We start from the raw sequence: 18500 nt of genomic DNA, 5'->3' as shown, positions 1-18500 counted from the left end.
CTCACCCATGTCACTACATGTGAAGAAACATGGATCTTCCAATACAACCCAGAAACAAAGTGTCAATCGATGTACTGGAAAACTCCGTCACCAAGAATGAAAAAAGCACAAATGAGCAAGTCAAAATTGAAAGCAGTACTGATAGTTTTTTCAACGTAGGGTGCTATCATGACTGAACGGGTCAAACAGTTGGTCAGAAATACTAAAAAAAAAAAAAAAAAAAAAAAAAAAAAAAAAAAAAAAAAATTTCTAATCAATTTAGGGAAAGAGTAAGGGGAGAAAAATAGATTTGTGGAAGAACGACACATGGATTCTGCATCATGACAATGCACTAGCCCACAACACCTTTGTCAGCGAAACAATTTTTTGTGGACAAGTGCATTCCTTTGTTCGAATATCCTCCACATTCACCAGATCGGGCTCCTTGTGACATTTACCTGTTTCCTAAAATGCAAAGTGAATCAGTCTGTTGAAGAGATAAAAGCAGAAACGGCAGAGTCGTTGAAAAGGGTAACCCACAGCATTGCTTTGAACAATGGAAGGAATGTACACAGTGGTGTATAGATAGGGAAGGGGAGTAAGTTGAAGAGGATAAAAGTTAGTTGTAACTTTGTTTCAGTAAATCACATTTCTGAAACTAGTCTCGTTATTCAATTGCCACACCTCATATCTAGGTCAAGGTGCAGAAAGCAAGTGCTTAGTTATTCACTATGCCAGCTTATTAAGTGAAAGGTTTCAGTTCAGGAAACTTTTACAATTTTTAGAATAGAGGGGAAGTACTGAAATTAAAATGAAGAATTAAGGAGTTATTGCTAATTTAAATTCTAATTTTTATGTTTTGAATCTTACACATGTATATATATATAAATGCAGTGGAAAGAAGTGATGTTTAAATTTGACTTAAAATAGAAATTAACAGGATTTAACTATAAGCTGTTTAAAAGTAAAAAAGTACTATAAACTGGAAATCTCCGATGCCTAAATGAAAAGATTTAATTAAAAGACTGAATTTTATGAACAAAAATATTCTATTAAAAAAAAAAAAAAAAAAAAAAAAAAAAAAAAAAAAAAAAAAAAAAAGGGGGGGGGACTCAAATGAGATATAAATCATTTACAACAAAACACAATAAAAAGAGGTATGTTTATACACTAACAGTCAATTGTTATGGATGGATGACATTGGCCGTGATAGCATCAAAGACAAGCATAAGTACAGGATACAGTAAGACCGAATTTGTGCACATGCAACTTTTGGATCACCAAAGTTGTTCGCCACGTGATAACGCTGATTAGAGATATAAAGGATTTGATGCATACTGACCATTGTTGTTCAAAAACAAAATTTAAATGGAAAGAATCAATTGATGAACTTGCAATTTTTAGGATGTCTTCCCTAGATTACTCATATGATTTTACACATGGCCATATTACTGGTATGATTGAAGAAGGGCAAAAAATAACAGATGTTACTAGGGAGTTTGAAGTCAACCACTGTGTTGTTTCAAGGCTTTAGAAATCAGATTATTTCAAACAAATGGAATGTATAGCAAGTATTACACGGGACATCATGTTTGCAGTAGAAAGCATGCAGAAGATAGGTTTATAGTGCTATCGACAAAAAGAAACTGGTGCAGCACAGCTACTAAGGTAGCAAATTAGTCACTTTCTGCTACTGGTAAGTGAATCACCTGAAAAACTGTAGGTAGACATTCGCATCAAGGAGGACTATATGTCCACTATCCTGTAGTGTGCATTCCACTGCCTTTAGCTATCACTGTTTTCACCCGTATGCAGTGGTGTTGTCAGCATCACAATTGGAGGGAAGATGACTGGTTTTGTGTACTATTGTGCAGGTTTAACCTGTCATTGCATTGTACATGCCAGTTGATCTGATGTGTGAGTCGCACTGCTTATAGTCCAGCACACATAAAAGAAAGGGACCAATATCCTACATGTAGTATGAATGGTATGGGGCTGGAATCATGATCAACAGCCATACATTGCTCTATATGCTTTCAGCTGGGATATGGCTGCCAACAACACATTAATGTTGTTCTGCTGCTTCATATTTGCATGTTCCATGGTGCTGTTGGTGATAAATTTGTTTTCATGGATAACATGTCATTATTCAGGAGTCTCAAGAAAGTGACAATATCCAACAGCTTGTATGACATACATGTTCTTCAGATATGAATCCAATTGAAAATGTTTGGGATACTTTAGGGAGGAATCTTGCAGGTGTACGATGTCCTCTAATAAACAAGGACATTCTCATCCGGGCATCAACAGAGGAATAGTATAAATTACCTCAACAGCTGCTGGATAATATTGCGCAAAGCATGACACAATGTGTGGAATCTTGCACTGCGCTGCATGGTGGCCATATCCCGTACTGACATCTTATGCCAGAATGCCTGTGGAAGGTAACTACATTTTTTGCACTTCTATGTATTCAGCACAAAATTTTGTACCTTGAGCACTTTTCAAAGCCTGAATTTCAGAGCACAACAAATTATCTTTACTGTTATGTCTCAGTATTCTGGCATTATTTTACTTCACTTGGCATCCAACCACAGTTATTTTTTAACATGCTATATTACCGTCTGTTCTTAGCAACTGTTTACCAGTGTATCAGCACACTATTAACAAATGATAGCTATTTCAATATGTTAACATTTACTAAGAAATTCAAGCTAAGGGGAAGAGAAATTAAAATTTAATATGGAATTTTATTCAGTTACTATTTAGCTACTATTCAGTTTATACTGTTACTAGGCAAGGGGTTTTCATTAATGAGAATTTTGTGAACTCAAAATTTGATTTGTCCATCTAATTATTGATTGAAAGGAAACAGCATTTTTAGTTGGCTTAGTGAGAAAGAACTGTGCAGAAACTACATTTTTAATTCACATTTTTCTACCTCTGTATTTTGTAGGTAACGAAAAATTTTCTAATTATGCTTTTTAAAAAACTCATTTATATTTCTGCAATAATTATAACGAATAATACTATAAATACATGGTATTATAAGTCAGAAAAGATTATTCACACAGTCACTTATTATTTCAATTTTGAACATTTAAATAGAGTCCAATGATACATAGTTAACCCATGCCTGATTTCAATAATAACTATGAAATTTAACTATTGGGATTGTTTAAAAATTCATAGAATAATATAAAACATCAAATCTTTTATAAATAAACAATAAAATTGAATGAATCATATACCTAATTTATTTAAATCTAACGAGGAACTTCTGATATGATTATGTTTAGGCCTTGGTGGCGGAGGAGGTGGTGGCTCTTTTTTTGGACCTTGAGGAAGACTAACAACAGGTTGAGAAGATGTGAAGTTGCTTGCTTTAGAAGCATCACTAGTACCAGAAAACGAACTGGAAATATTGAAATAAAGTAATACTTATAAAAGAAAATTATATTCTATAAAAAGTTAAAAAAAAAAAAATGTTACCTTCTTAAATAATCTGAAATGGCATAAGTTTGATTATCTAATTACAGTTTTATTAAATCTTTCTTGTAATATTTTCATGATTTGAATTTAAAAGAATACATTTAGAAAATTTTGTTTATTTGCAGAAAGTATATGCAAAGTAATATCATCTTTATTTGAAATAACTGGTAAGAGCTATTCAGGATAACCTTTTTATAATAATAGGAAATAGCTAATTTCTGAAAATATCATTTTGACATACTTTCTATAAAATAAGCATGCAAATCCTCCCCTGTAACCTTTTTATTTTAGATCTCAAAATAATGTGTTTCTATAATTATGGAGGAGAAGGATTCTAAACTTCCATTTCATTACATTTATAATTTTTTATAGTATTAACATTCAGTGTATGAAATTTGAAAAAAGAATAATGAAAACTAATCATTATATAGTTAAATACTTTTAAGTAATCACATTAATAATAAATCAACTTATAAAAGCATGAAATAACCATTATTCATAATTAAGTTTCAGTGAAACAGAACTTTATTGCATACTAATAATCAAATATATTAATATGTTCCCTTCTTTTTAAAATTAAATGGTAAAACTCTTGAGCATTCATCAAACATCATTATGTGCTACATCCATGTGTATTGTTGTCATGACTTTTCTAACCTAATCAGAACAGGCCCATGAATTTTATCATGGCAACAAGTACAAGCTTGTGTTTGTCATTGACAAAAGCCTAGAGCACTATACAGGTGAGAGTCTTACTGCCCCAATTTGAAGGAGAGCATCCTGAAGAACAAGTTCAAGTCTCTCACCCCTCTATCCCCTATGGTTACAGCCGGAAACATCGCGGAGAAAACAACGCAAGGCGAAAACGTCGTGCTACAAAACATCGCAGTTCTAAAACATCGTCGTCGAAAATAAAGTGGTTAAAAAACTTCGCGGTTTAAAAACATCGTCGTCGAAAATATTGTGGTAATAAATAAAGTATATACAAATCATCGCATGACGATAACATCGCAGACATGCTTTTTTCAGGCTTTAATAACTGTAAATGGATATTCCCGTAATGATTTGTGAGCGCAAGATGGAAAGAAGGATAATTTTTACTTTCATATTTTTTATTAACTAATAAATTTTAGCTGAAAAAATAAGAAGGAGACTTAAGCATAGAAAATTAATGCAACTTATAGCACTTAATAGAATTTTAACTAACAAAGTAATATATATAGTAGTAACAAAGTAATATATATATAGTAACAAAGTAATATTAATAGTTAACTAACAAAGGTCATTAATAAATCATTTTTATAAAGTTTTTACTGGTAATTTTTTATGAAAAGTATTATCTAAAAAAGATTAGAAAAAGGAAGGTAAGTAACTGCATGACCTTATTTATAAAAAAATTGCTAAGCTAATTTTGAGATTATTTTCTTCATTTTTGTTAGTCTAATACTCTTATAGCGAAAATTATTTCTTGTTTTGTTTCAGTTTATTCTTAAAATGTCATTAAAATTTCCATGCACAGCGTGCAGTCAGTTACTTGAATGACGATTTGTTAGTTATGAAGAAAGTCAGCTATGCATAATATTTCAGTAGGATTTGGATATATTAGATTATGCCAAAGCACACTACGGCTATCTGCTTAAGGGGTGGGATTCCTTTGTGGAGTACATTCTCAGGAACTGGTTCATATGCACATTATACTTTAGGAAAATCACGAAAATCTTCCTGCAGCTTTTTTTTTTTTTTTTTTTTTTTGTTGTTGTTGTTTAGAAATAATGTATACTTGCAGTGAACATTCTTGGTGACTATCTCCCTCTAAGACGAACAGTGTTTTTGAGAATAAACATTGGTTTTTAATCATTATGCAAGTTCACCACATTCTCTCAAGATTAAACAAATATGGAATTTTGAGTAGTCGCTTTAAATAGGATTGCTCACTTTAAAAGTATTATTTAATTTTTTATATACATTTTATTCGAAAATTTTGTAGTTACTTGTTGAACTTACAGTGGCCAACTTTCTAAGACAATTTTGAATGTTTTCTTCGGTATTTCTTAATTTTCAGAATATCTTAAATTATGCTCGCCAAAAATCTGTACGAAATTAAAATTAATATTTCTGAGTGAGATTCTATTTTGTAGCGATTCTTTGCCTAGCAACTTTGAAGCGACTAATTTTTCTTGTAGATTTTTAATTAAAGATAAAATTTAGTAAAATAAAAACTTAATCGAATTTCCTTTATATAGATTTCAAGGATAAAAACTGTACATATTTTATATTGTCTTTTCGTTTCACTGACTGAAACGTTTCAAGTACAATTTCTTTTTGTATTTATATGACAAATTTTTTGGAATAAGAAAATATAACATTTTTATGAATCATATGAATACATATTTATGAATCATATATGCTTTAGAAACATATGATTTTGAATATCAATCGTAATTAAATTTTAAAATCCGGGTTCGCTTCGTGCATGATTATTTTTTAATTAAAGTATCCAGAAAGAAATTGTTTAAAAAAATGAAAGTATTTAGTGCATCTAGCCATTAAACTATTGGAAAAAGATATCTTGAAAGAAGGCATGTTAAGTTCCATAGTTTATGTTTTAAATCAAACAAAATTATCTTTTTGTTTTAATAATTTTACAAATCTTATTTTTTTTTATCTGTAATTAACTGTAGTTTTAGTTTCTCAGTTCACAATAATAAGCAAAGATATACTGTGAAATAGCTAAGTCAATGAGAGGTGTGTTATTAGGTTAAATGTAGAATTCAGTTTATCTATGTGCACCACTGTAAACAACAAATATACTAATTGCTTATCTGGATTTCTTTACCTCAACGTTAAACATTTTCTTCCTCTTACACTCCACAGGGAGGGAAAAAAAGCTTCTCTATCTCTTTTCCCAGCCATAAAAACTCTACTACGATGTTCATTATTGCATCTGCATGTAACAAAAAGAACAAAGTGTTGCATATAAGTTTATAACTTCATGGAGTTACCCATTTTTTATACTTCGATATGTGTTCTTTTTAATATTCACGTAAGGCTTAATTAGCATGTTGGCTATGATTCATACTATATACTTGTATAAAATCGAATCACATGCTTTTTTAAGTGCTGGATTGCTCAAAAAAAACTTTTTTTCGTTTTATTGTTAAAATATGACTAATTTTTATATAAAGTGTAGTGGTGATGGTGCGTGTTAAGAGGACTACATATAGTTCTTATTCGTTTTGTATATTGTCCGTATTTACTAGTCCTTATTTAATTACATATTATAGTAATGCATTTTAGTAATATTTACGAATTCGCATTGATACTGTGACACAATCATTTTGCTTCTTGAAGGCAACTTTTGCAATAAACTTCGAATGTTTCAGTTTCATCATAAAATGAATTGATACGAAAAATATGATTTAAATTTTGTGCTCTAATTTTGCATTAAACTGGACCAAAATTTTTGGGAAATCCTCGTTATTGAAAACTAATACATATATAAAAATAGAAAATAGTAGTTTCTCTAAATTGTTTTGAATTTCTTTTAAATGAATGTCAAATGCTTCTAGGATTAATATATTCCTAATTATAATGGGTAAGAATTGCAATAAAAATTATAGCTCATAGGAAATGTAGAATTATAAAACAATCAGATAATTATGAATTTTCTCAACTGTATTCAGAATTCTTGCATCTTTTTCTTTAACATTGAGTCATCTATGATTGTTTCACTAATGACCTAGCTAACTACAGTGTTATCAAATGAGTCTTACAAAAATGCATATTATGATGCTTCAAATCATTAAAACAGTATAGATAATAGCTCTGGTTACATCTCTGTGTAAGGTCTTTCTGATTTGTATACAAAAATATTTGAGTTATATTTATTTTATTGACAAATGTTTAGAAAGCAGACGTAAAACTCTGATTGACTGAAATGAATGTAGGTCTTTATACTGAAAATAATGCTAGTTTCACAATGCCCTACAATTAAATATAATATGAATTTCTTGCATATCTATGAATTTGCAATTTGAAAGACACACAATTTGCATTTTTGATAGTCCAGTATCAATGAACACATAAATTCAGAAATTTTAATGAAGAAGATTTCTACTTTTTCTACAATATTCATTTAATTTATTTACAGTTATGTATAGAGTATGAGCTTAATTTCAGGAGAGGAGACTAGAAAGGTTAACTTTTTGTTTACTCGTTTACCTGTTGTAAAAGTATCTGGAAGTGGCATTCAAAGGTAATTTGAAATTTTTACTTAACTTTAATATCTTCTACAATTTAAACAAAATGAAGTAATGTGCTATGCATTATAGAAGAAGATATGATTTTACTAAATAATTACAATATTATTAAAAAAAAAAAGCTGGTGTAAATATCTTATTTTTCTTTCATGTCTTTCTTTTTTCTTTTGCTTTCCCCCCCCCCATTAAATTACTAGACAAATTGCGTACTTTTGACCGATCTTACTAAAAAAGGTTTGGTTCCTGGAGTAATCATCCAAATAATTTTAAAAATCCTTTAAAATGGGAAAAAGGTTGGATAGGAGGTAGTCAGCTGAGGAGCATTTGATATTTTCGTTTGAAAAGTAAAAAAAATATATATCTTTTCTCATTTTAGATATTTTTTTTTTTTTTTTTTTTAACATAAACCAACCTTATCTCATATAAAAAAAAAATAAAGCTTTGAAAACTACAGATCTCAATAAGTTCAATCTCAGTGCAGATTTCAAAAGTTCTTTTGATGTCCTTCAAGTTCCATAACCGACATAAAAATTCTTGTCAAAGGCATCTCTCGTGAATAAAAAATACATTTTTATTTTAATTAAAAAGAATAAATATTTTAGTTAAATAATAGTTTTACTTTTAATAAACATTAAGTTAAATTAAATTTAAATAATTCTCTTGCGCATTGATTTAAGTAATGAAATTTGAATTTAAGAAACATTCTCTATTCGTAAAAAGTAAATTTAAAGTTAATTAAATTTTAAATTATGAAATTTAATTGTAAACAAATGAATGATTAATTATTGCTGCGAACTAATCTGCAATATCATTTAAATTCTGAATACATGGATGATACGAAACACGAATGGAATAATTGAAGAGTTAGGTTTGGAGGCAACTTCCCTTGATAAGTTTGTCTCCTGCCTGCTCAACAATTATTCACTTATACATTTTAAAATTTTTTTTACGATTAAAAAATTTTTTGGAATTATATATTTATTCATGGATTTTGATACTTTCACGTAATTTTTATATATGCTCTCAGAATTTAAATGATATTGTAGATTAGTTCGCAGCAATAATTAATCATTTATTTGTTTGCAATTAAATTTCATAATTTAAAACTTAATTAACTTTAAATTTGCTTTTTACGAATAGAGAATGTTTGTTAAAGTTTTATTTTAATTAAATATGTTTACTTTTTGTTTATTTGCATTTTTTCTATTGATTAGTTCTTAAATGTTAATGTTTTTTAAAGAAATTGAAAGTTGATTAAAGAAATCGATATATTAATATATGAATATAATATATGAATCATATGCTGAAAAATTCTTTCCCTATGCTATTTACATAATCAAATGGGTTTTTTTATACTGAAATAAGTACTGGATATATACTGAAAAGTTTTTTTACATTCATATACTGAAAAAGTATTTCCTTATGCTATTTATATAGTGAAAAATGTTTCCTTATTCTGAAATAAATACTGAATGTATACTGAAATGTGTTTTATATTCTTCCCTAATGCTATTCATATGCTAACTTGTTAGTTTTGAGACTCTTTTTAAGTTTGGAAATTAATATAGAGGGAAAGTTAAGCTGAAACTTCGTTTGCAACATTAAACCACAGTATTTTATAAAAGAAGACTTCCATCATAAGTCATCTATTTTATGAAGCAGTATAGAGATTGTTTGTTGAATTACATAATCACCTTGTATTAATGTTTATTTCTCAGATCAAATTATATCCAAAAGTGCATCCTGAAAAATTCGTTTAAAATAGACTGTGTTACTTTCAGATTTTGCAGTGCGTCAGGAAATAATATTTTGAATCTATATTTTAATCAAAAGTTGCCATTCTTAATATTATATTATTTTTATTCAACACAGTGCTTTATAATCCACTCTTTTACTATTTTTAAGTAATTATAAAAATTTATAGTTGTTATTGAATAATGAAAAATATTTATGGCACCATTATAAAATTTAGTGTAGATATGTCAGCCTTGTTCAAAATTTGTAGCTTAAGAATAAACAATAATTTTACTTTCCTTCATTTCGTAAAAAAGGTAATATCATGTCAAAACTTTGCAAATAATGTACCATCTATTAATGCAGTTATAAAAAATTAATTAAATAATAAATACTTCATTGTATACATTTAAAAAAATTAGGAGCGTGAGAAACTGTAAACATAGCAGAAATTTCCGCCTAAGTTAGAACTAATATTTAATAATTGCTTCATAAATATTTTCGAATAAGCTATACATGGAAAACCATAAGCATATTTTGAGAATGTATTTTTGTAGCAAAAGACCGATATTTATAGTGTTACCCATTGCAGAAAAACATGAAACTCTCTAAAATATCTTTCATATTTATCAAATAAAACTTCCATTTATATATCATTCTATATTTAGCAAATGAAAAACTGCTGTTAAGGATTTTTAACGTTAAATTTACATTACTGTCATATAATAAATTATTTTTAAAATTAGGTTATATAATCAGTATTGATCAAAATTGAAATGACTAGGGATTTAAAAGCAAATATCTTACCTCAGTTTTCAAAGTTTCCCCCTTTTAAATATGCAGAAATACGCAATAAAATACCGTATTGTCTCAAAACATAATGGTGTCATATATGAAAAAGTTTTTTCTTTTAAGAATCTTTCAGAAAGACAAAAGGGGCTTACATATAAGATGTGCCCACGCATATAAGTTTGATATATCAAAGTAAGTTACAAGAAAAGCCATTAAAAGTCTAATCTTATTAGTATTTGAGATAAAATTAAGTAAATATATCTCCCATTGCTTTACGAGTTAAAAAATACTCTTAAACGTATTCTTTAATATTAAGCTGCCTGATCAGGATGATTTCAATAAGGAATAGGAATTGAAAATTTCGTCTTATATGCATCCACAATGGTATTAAATTTACTGAATTTTATTAAAATATAGATAGCTTATTGAGCTAAAAATTTATCCACTGTAAACAAATACTCTAAAGTTATTTTCTCACACAAACATGAATTAATGAAAAATGAAACGAAATAAAATTTTAATTGATAGGAATTTTTCAAAAATATCGTTATTGTTAACACCAAATCTCCAATAAATTTTAGCTTCGCATACCGTTTCAGTTAATAAATGATATTTAAACGAACAAGGCATCATCATTTGTCGTTCATAATTTCTCTGATGAAATAAAATTTGATTTATACTACCAAAGAGTGTATACCAAAGAGGCTTAAATAAAACACATTATATGGAGTAAAATATCATTCACATATATTCATGAAAGCTAGTATAATTGTAAATATCAACTCTAAGAGCATAAAAGTTCGCCTAATATTTTTCAGAAAATATAATGTAATTACGACTCATGTTAAAGCTGTAGTAATAAAAACATGTATAATTATATCAGACATTAAACATCCTCATTAATTAATGTATAAATAATTTACACCTGCAGTTGAAAATTGTAGGCTATTCCCCTTAAATAGTCTAAAATAGGCCGATCATTATACTCATTTACAATCTTTTGAATTCTGAGAGATGTATCTCTGTAAACTTTTCTACTTACTGGTGGATGGTGACCTGCAATGTATTGTTCAATTTTTATAGAATTTAAATTTTGTTCCTTTTTTAAGTAATCAATAAATTTCCAGATTGTTGGATGTCATCCGTTCATAAGTTCGTTGAATCTGTGATGCCATCCTTCAACCGCATTATTTGTCCTTGGAACTTTATCTTTTACAGCATCATAACTGTTCCAAAGAGGAATGTCAAACACTGGTCTGCGACGTTGACCACGACGAGTAAATCTACCAATCCATGTGTCTTCAAAATAATTTATGATTGGGTGAATGATGTTCATATTATTTACAAAATAAGTAGATGATATTAATTGTTCAAATGCTTCACTGACATCTGAAGTAGGAACGAAAGCCAAAGCTGCAAGTTGAGAGATTTCCAAAATGAAATTCGGATCAGTTTCATATTTACTTTGTAAACCTGCAGACTGAATCTTTCTATACACACACTGACTTAAATGAAAAAAACATCCTCTCTGAATGATATTCGGAAAGGAATTTTTAAAGGCATTTATGGCAGCCTTTTCAAAATCAGTCATTACAGTTTTGGGCTGCAGATTCGGTTTCAAAGATTTTATCACCGTAAACACTCTATTGTATGTTTCTTCGCGTTTGTTTGGCATTAATACATACACTGAAGGTATCACATTATCATATTTAACACCATGGATTGTATAAATCTGACTGAAAAGCGGTGGTGTTGCTTTAAAAGTTCCATCAGCAAACCAGTTCGGACATTCAGCCATGAAGTCCAGATTTCTGAGGGTCGAAAAAATTAGAATTCTGTCTGTCTGCACTCCACTGTCATACAGCAAAAATTTCTCTTCTTTTAGTGTTTTTGAAAACTGTTCTGGGATTACTAATTCTTCAAGACATCTAGGATTATGCAATGGCATTTCTCCGTGTCGAGCATATCTGATAATTTTTTAAAATATTTTCCACTGGTGGAATATGCCCCGAAACAGCACAAGGAAGACCAATTGTACCAACTGCTGCTAAAGAATGTGTCGATTTTTGCGTTGTTACCGCACGCTCTTTAATTGAACTCATAATCTCTTTCGCTGTAATTTTGCCAGCATTTGGAGGATGCCCGTGAGATGTTTCAAGAATGATATTATCATCTTGAGTGTGAATTCGCCCTTTACACTTACAAGTAAAATACTCTACACATTTCCAAATACTTTTCTCAGCACTAGCACGTTCAAAATTATAGATGTATCCTTTCACCATAAGTTGTTCACGGTTCTTTTGGCTGATGATATAGTGTAACGGCATGTTGGCTTCTCTGACAGAAAATGCAGTTAAGTTTCCGAGTTTCAGGTACAACTAAGACTTGGAGCATGAGACATACATTATTTACCTAATTGTCAAACAATGGTTTTCTCGAGGCAGGAGCCACCTGTTTCCCCTTCACGCTCAAATGACGTTTTACAGTTTGTTAAGTAAAAATAAGCAGGTGTTCCATTATTGAACACAGTTAGTATATGTTTATTAGTAGTTGAACACCAGGAAAATTTCTGTGAACTGAAAAATGTCAGCTAAGCAATTTACAATTTGATTTATTTTTAGTGTATCTGGAATCATTATTGCTAGTTTAAAACTAATGAGCAGTTTTTGTATATAGTGCTGGAACAGATTAAAAATTTAATAAAAATTAAACTCGAGGTTCCTTTCAGGTAACGAATATTAGCATCTTTACTTAGAAAAGCTAGTAAACAGAGTTTTGAAATCGGAATAAATTATTTAATTATTTTAAAATGGTTCAAACCCAAAGAAAAAGATCTTTAAATCAAATATCAGATAGTAATTGAATCTTAAAATAATTAGACTGAAATTTTATGATAAACAATTAGAAGAAAATAAGATAGAGAGATGAGTCTAGTTAGAATACAAATATCTGTGTAGAATTAAAATAAAAAGAGTAAAAAATACAGCAATCCAACATCCAAAGTTTAGTTATAGAGATGTCTTATATAAGCATATTATACTCTAAGTAAAGTGGTAAAAAGCCTTTCGTGTCATATTTTTTTGTACAACTGGTCTATTGTAATGATCTGAATGTTGAGTTTTATCAGAAGTACTTTATTAATTACGTATCTTGAGGTCTCTATCGATATTTATCCACGTACTGTCGAGCAGCGAGTACCAGATGCATGTAGATCACAGCCACTATCATACTTTAAGACTATAAGGAAACCATTTACTTGAGAAACTTAAGATTTAGTCTACCAGGAAAATCAGAAATGAGGTATGAGCTTTAAATCTAAAAGTCACTCTGCACGTTTTTTGACTCATTTTCATTTTTTATTGAATCTTTTTGTTTTTGTTTCACATTTAATTTTACATGAACAAACGTTTCGCAAAGCATTCGAATTTGTAAATTATAATCTTTAATCTTACTGTAATCATGACCCCTATTAGGGGTCGAATGATTAAAATCGCTGAATTCTAGGGGTTTGAACGCAGTGCCATTTCAGGCAAAGAGGCTGGCTTCGTGGTTGATATCGCAGGCATCCTTTCTCTAAGCTTGATAGCCTTTGTGTGCCTTGCCATATTTAAACAACCTAGCCTATTGTGTAAACATAGAAACATATGATAAGAGATTACACTCTTTATGGAAACGAAATGTACGTGTCGAAAGTGTGCAATTAAATTCTACACATGTTGTTTACATATATGTTTATATGTAAATGTAGTATGTAAATTGTGCAATGCGTTTATTTGCTAACAATTTTTATTAAGAATTTAAATACTTCTTACATAATAACAGGACCGAGACAATGATGAAGAGAAAGAAGTACTCAGCTAGAATAAATAACTCAGACGGGAAATGCACGGGAAAAAATAACATGAAAGACAGTGTTATTTAAACCTGAAAATTAATTAATATGCATTATTCTCTGTCCTGATAAATATTTTATGTAGGTTTTTTAGTAATTAAGTCTTTTAATTAAGTTTCGTTTAATTAGGTTTTCTTATCATATGTGTGGAATTCAATCATTTAAGGTAATGTGGATTACCTCAGATAACAGGAAGTGCGGATAAATGGACAACTGTATTATTTCATAAAAAATTATCATTACGAAAATTTATTGCACACGGTACTGTTATTACGCACGGTGTTAAAAAAAATGTCCCTGAAAAATTATCCTGAAAATGTTCCAGTAAACATGTTTCCAGAAAAAACTAAATGTTTCTAGAAAATGTATGGCTATTTTCTTATTTTTCCAAATCTTATACTAACTATTTAGTGTCATATCATAAATATCACCACAAGTTTATATAACTTTTAAAATTAATGAACATTATTTAGCTTTTACATAAGAAAGTTGCCTTACATTTAATGAAATATGTTATACAAATGTACTAAATGTGAAATATTCTATAAAAGATACTTAAAGTGAATAGAATTAATCATACAATTGTGTTATGTGGATAATCACATATAAATTTAAACTAGGTCTTTGGAACATTGTGCATTATGCTTATCAATGTAGACATTACGTCGATTATTTTTTTAACAGTTCGTCGTAAAGGCCAAATCATATTCCCAATTAGTAAAGCCGTATATCATACTCCTAGTTAATAATAATCCGTAAAATGATATTCCCAGTCCGTAAAGCTGTAGATGCTGTTTCTAGGCCGTAGATGTGAAATATATGATATTTTATTCTTTAAGGGGCTGTGTACAATTCTAAATTTTATTTTGTATAAATTTTTTTAAATATTACATTTTAATTTAGAATTAAGATTAATTAGATAATTAAGATTACATTTTAATTTAGAATTAAGATTAATTAGATAATTAAGATTACATTTTAATTTAGAATTACTCGGTCCTGTTATTATGTAGATTTAATCTTACAGGAACAGACGTTGTGAACACGAGACATAAAGAAAGACAGTCGTGTGGGCGTTTGTTGAGCAATCGGAAGCAAAGGGGAATTAATGAAACATTTCGGAAAGCAGAACTGGAAAAAAAAAAAAAAAAAAAAAAAAAACCCACAGTTCTTTTAAAAGCATTATACCAATTTCATTTACTTGTAAAGCACTTATATTTTTTCATTTCTTCGTATTTATATTATTCTCATTATTTACATAAACTAAAGTTTTATTCCTTAAATACATTAAATCGTAAAAGGAAATTTTATAATTTTTGTGTTTAAAGACCGGACACCAAATTTTTAAAGTTGTTTTGACAGATTAAAACATATTTCGGGAAAATTTGTATATTTCTCTTATTGGTCTGAAGAAGTATTTAATAATAAAGAAATTTTAAAAAAATAAATAAATGCATAATGCACAGTTCTGAAAAGACACTGCTTAAAGTTTATATAATTAAAAAAATTATTTAATTTTGGAAAATCTTGTTCCTCAGATTTTAAATATTTTCCATTCTCAGCGACAAAGTTTGAATTTATGATGTTTTTATTATACGTATAATCGTAGAGTTTCGCCTCCTTAATCGAACTACGTAGATATGTAATTTTATTGGAAAAAGTTTAAAATTTTGGATTATTCATTATTCGTATCGTTGAACTTAGGCCAAAAAAGAAAGAAAAAATGTTAATTAAATCTATATTTTTAATATTATTCATTGATGAAATTATATATTAATTAAATAAATCTGTATGTATGAATACTTATATGCAAAAGAGGCAAAGGGCCTTTTTTCAAAAACAAACAAGGAAGGGCGATCTAAACACGTTTGAACTCTAAACTTTTCTGGGTTCTCTTTTTAAACTGCATGGTAGACGTAAAACACACAAATACTAAGAAGTTAAGAAATGCTATTTCTGTCTGTACATGGACCATCATCAGTAATGACCGAAATTTTCAGCTGTCTTTTATTAACCAAATAGCCTTCAGCGGCCAGAGGGGACAGGACCCTGGAGTAAGGCTTGAACGAAACACCTGTTCTCACGGATGTTAACTAATGGTTGACTCTCCCCAATAGTATAAATAGCTGTAATTCATCCGCCCTCCTCTGAGTTCAGCCACTTCGCTTGTTTTTCAACTCATCACTCAAAACTAAAAGACCTTCAAGCGTTAGTTTCCCGAAAAGTTCTTAATTGCTTTCATCTTGCATACAGATTGCTACAATTCCCAGGCAAATCCTAATTCTCACTTCTCTTTCGAAACAAATATATACTATCACTATTAATGAAAGAAAAAATTTCATTTTATGAATAACTGAATATGAAATGTAATCATTTATTAAAAAATGAACTTTTGTAAAAAACTCATAAATCAATATTCTGAAAATTTTAAGTGCGGTGAAATACAGCATTTAAGTCTCTCCCTTAACCCTTTCAGTCCCAATGGGTTAAGTCCCAGTAGATGTTTAAAGACACCTAGAGAGAATTAAACACATTAATTTACAACATAGTTGATGTCCCACTGGTAGCAGGCATCATTTTTAACATCCCCATTACAAAATTGTTGCGCGCATCTTCTTATAGAGGCTTAGTGACAGACTGTCAATTTCTGTTAGTGTGATTTGTGTCATTTGTGATAATTACCAAGAAGGCATAAAAAATCAAGTCAGTTGAAACAAATAAATTGGGATTGAAAGGGTTAAACAATTTAAGATGTTTTATAAATTTTCAGTATTTAGTTATTCAGATTTAAACCAGTAAAATCATCTTCTCCAGATGCCATTTGTTAAATGTATTTAAGTCCTCAAAAAAAAGTATTTTCCCTTTTATTTAAAGATTTTATATTTTGACAACTTGCAGATCCTTGTTTTTGATATTCTGCACTATATCACACGTAAAATTATAAATTTTTGCTCATAAAAACTCACAGAATCATGAGTCTATTTGAATTAATTGTGTTTCTTATATCCAAAACATGTTTAATATGTTGAAGACGCATATTAATAGAGTTTTATAATATATGTTTAGTGGGAAATATGCACTAATATATAACATGCATTAAAATAATTGAGTTACAGGATCAGTAAGAAACCATGGTTATTACCAAAATAAATAAGGACAATGTGCAACATAATAAAGACTACAGAAATGAATGAGCACAGTATTTAAAATAAATAAGGACTATATACATCTCCTCCCACTCCCACATAATCACCACTACATAAGAATTAAACATGTTGCAACAATAAAATGAACAAAAAAGAGAGAGTATGTGCAATCCATTACTCCAAAAAAAGCATATGTTTCAAGTATATGCAAGTATTAATACATAGTATGAATCACAACCAACACACTAAAAGTTGTACTAAACTACAGCACACTAAAAAATACTTTACTTCAAAGGTAAAGAATTCTTAGGACAAAGAATCGTCACAAAGTAGACTCTCTCTCAGAAATATTAATTTTAATTTCGATACAGATTTCTGGAGTGCATAAATTTAGATATTCTGAAAATTAAGAAACACAAAAGAAAAACATTAAAATTGTCTTAGGAAGTTTGTCACTGTAAGTTCAATAAGTAATTACAAAATTTTCGAGTAAAATGTATATGAAAATTTAAATAAAATACTCTTAAGTGCTTATAAGAAATGTCTTAATATAAAAGTTTTCTTCTACCAATGGTGGCCCTCAGCGGACTTCGGTTTGGCCTCTACTAAGTGATGGTCACTTTATTACGGAGGCACCTAATGATAGGTGGGCCACATTTGCCTCCTATGAAGGACAGTTACAATCCTGCCTTCTCCGAGGTTCGAACCCGGGACCTTTGGTATCGCAGCCCGGCGACTCAAACCACTATACCGTCTAGGCGGTCTAAATATAAATGTAAATGTAAGCAATCCTATTTAAAGTGATTACTCAAAATTCCATTCTTTTTAATCTTGATTGAATGTGGTGAACTTGCGTAACGATTAAAACCAATGTTTATTGTTCTCAAAAACACTGTTCGTCTTAGAGGGAGATAGTCACCAAGAATGTTCACTGCAAGTATACATTATTTCTAAACAACAACAACAAAAAAAAAAAAAAAAAAAAAAAAAAAAGCTGCATGAAGATTTTGGTGATTTTTCTAAAGTATAATGTGCATGTGAACCAGTTCCTGAGAATGTACTCCGCAAAGGAATCCCACCCCTTCAGATAGCCGTAGTGTGCTTTGGCATAATCTAATAAATATAAAACCTACTGAAATATTATATAGCTGACTTTCTTCATAACTAAAAAATCAGCATTAAAGTAACTGACAGCACGCTTTGCAT

The 18500-nt window shown here is 29.4% G+C and overlaps 1 protein-coding gene across 5 annotated transcripts in view; it reads right to left on the bottom strand.

Annotated features, from left to right (window-relative positions):
• The window catches only part of Reps (RALBP1 associated Eps domain containing), a 116755-nt gene that overhangs the window by 38075 nt on the left and 60180 nt on the right, over nt 1–18500 (bottom strand). For all 5 annotated transcript variants that reach the window (XM_085811789.1, XM_085811791.1, XM_085811790.1 and 2 more), the window contains one exon: nt 3231–3394. In XM_085811789.1, coding sequence (XP_085667915.1) covers nt 3231–3394 — 164 coding nt within the window. The remainder of the gene's footprint in view (nt 1–3230; nt 3395–18500) is intronic.

Source organism: Stegodyphus dumicola, chromosome 2, assembly GCF_044657685.1.
Source record: "Stegodyphus dumicola isolate Sdum_Otavi_A_Nest chromosome 2, ASM4465768v1".
Lineage (NCBI taxonomy): Eukaryota > Metazoa > Arthropoda > Arachnida > Araneae > Eresidae > Stegodyphus > Stegodyphus dumicola.
This window is presented reverse-complemented; position numbering and strand designations above follow the sequence as displayed.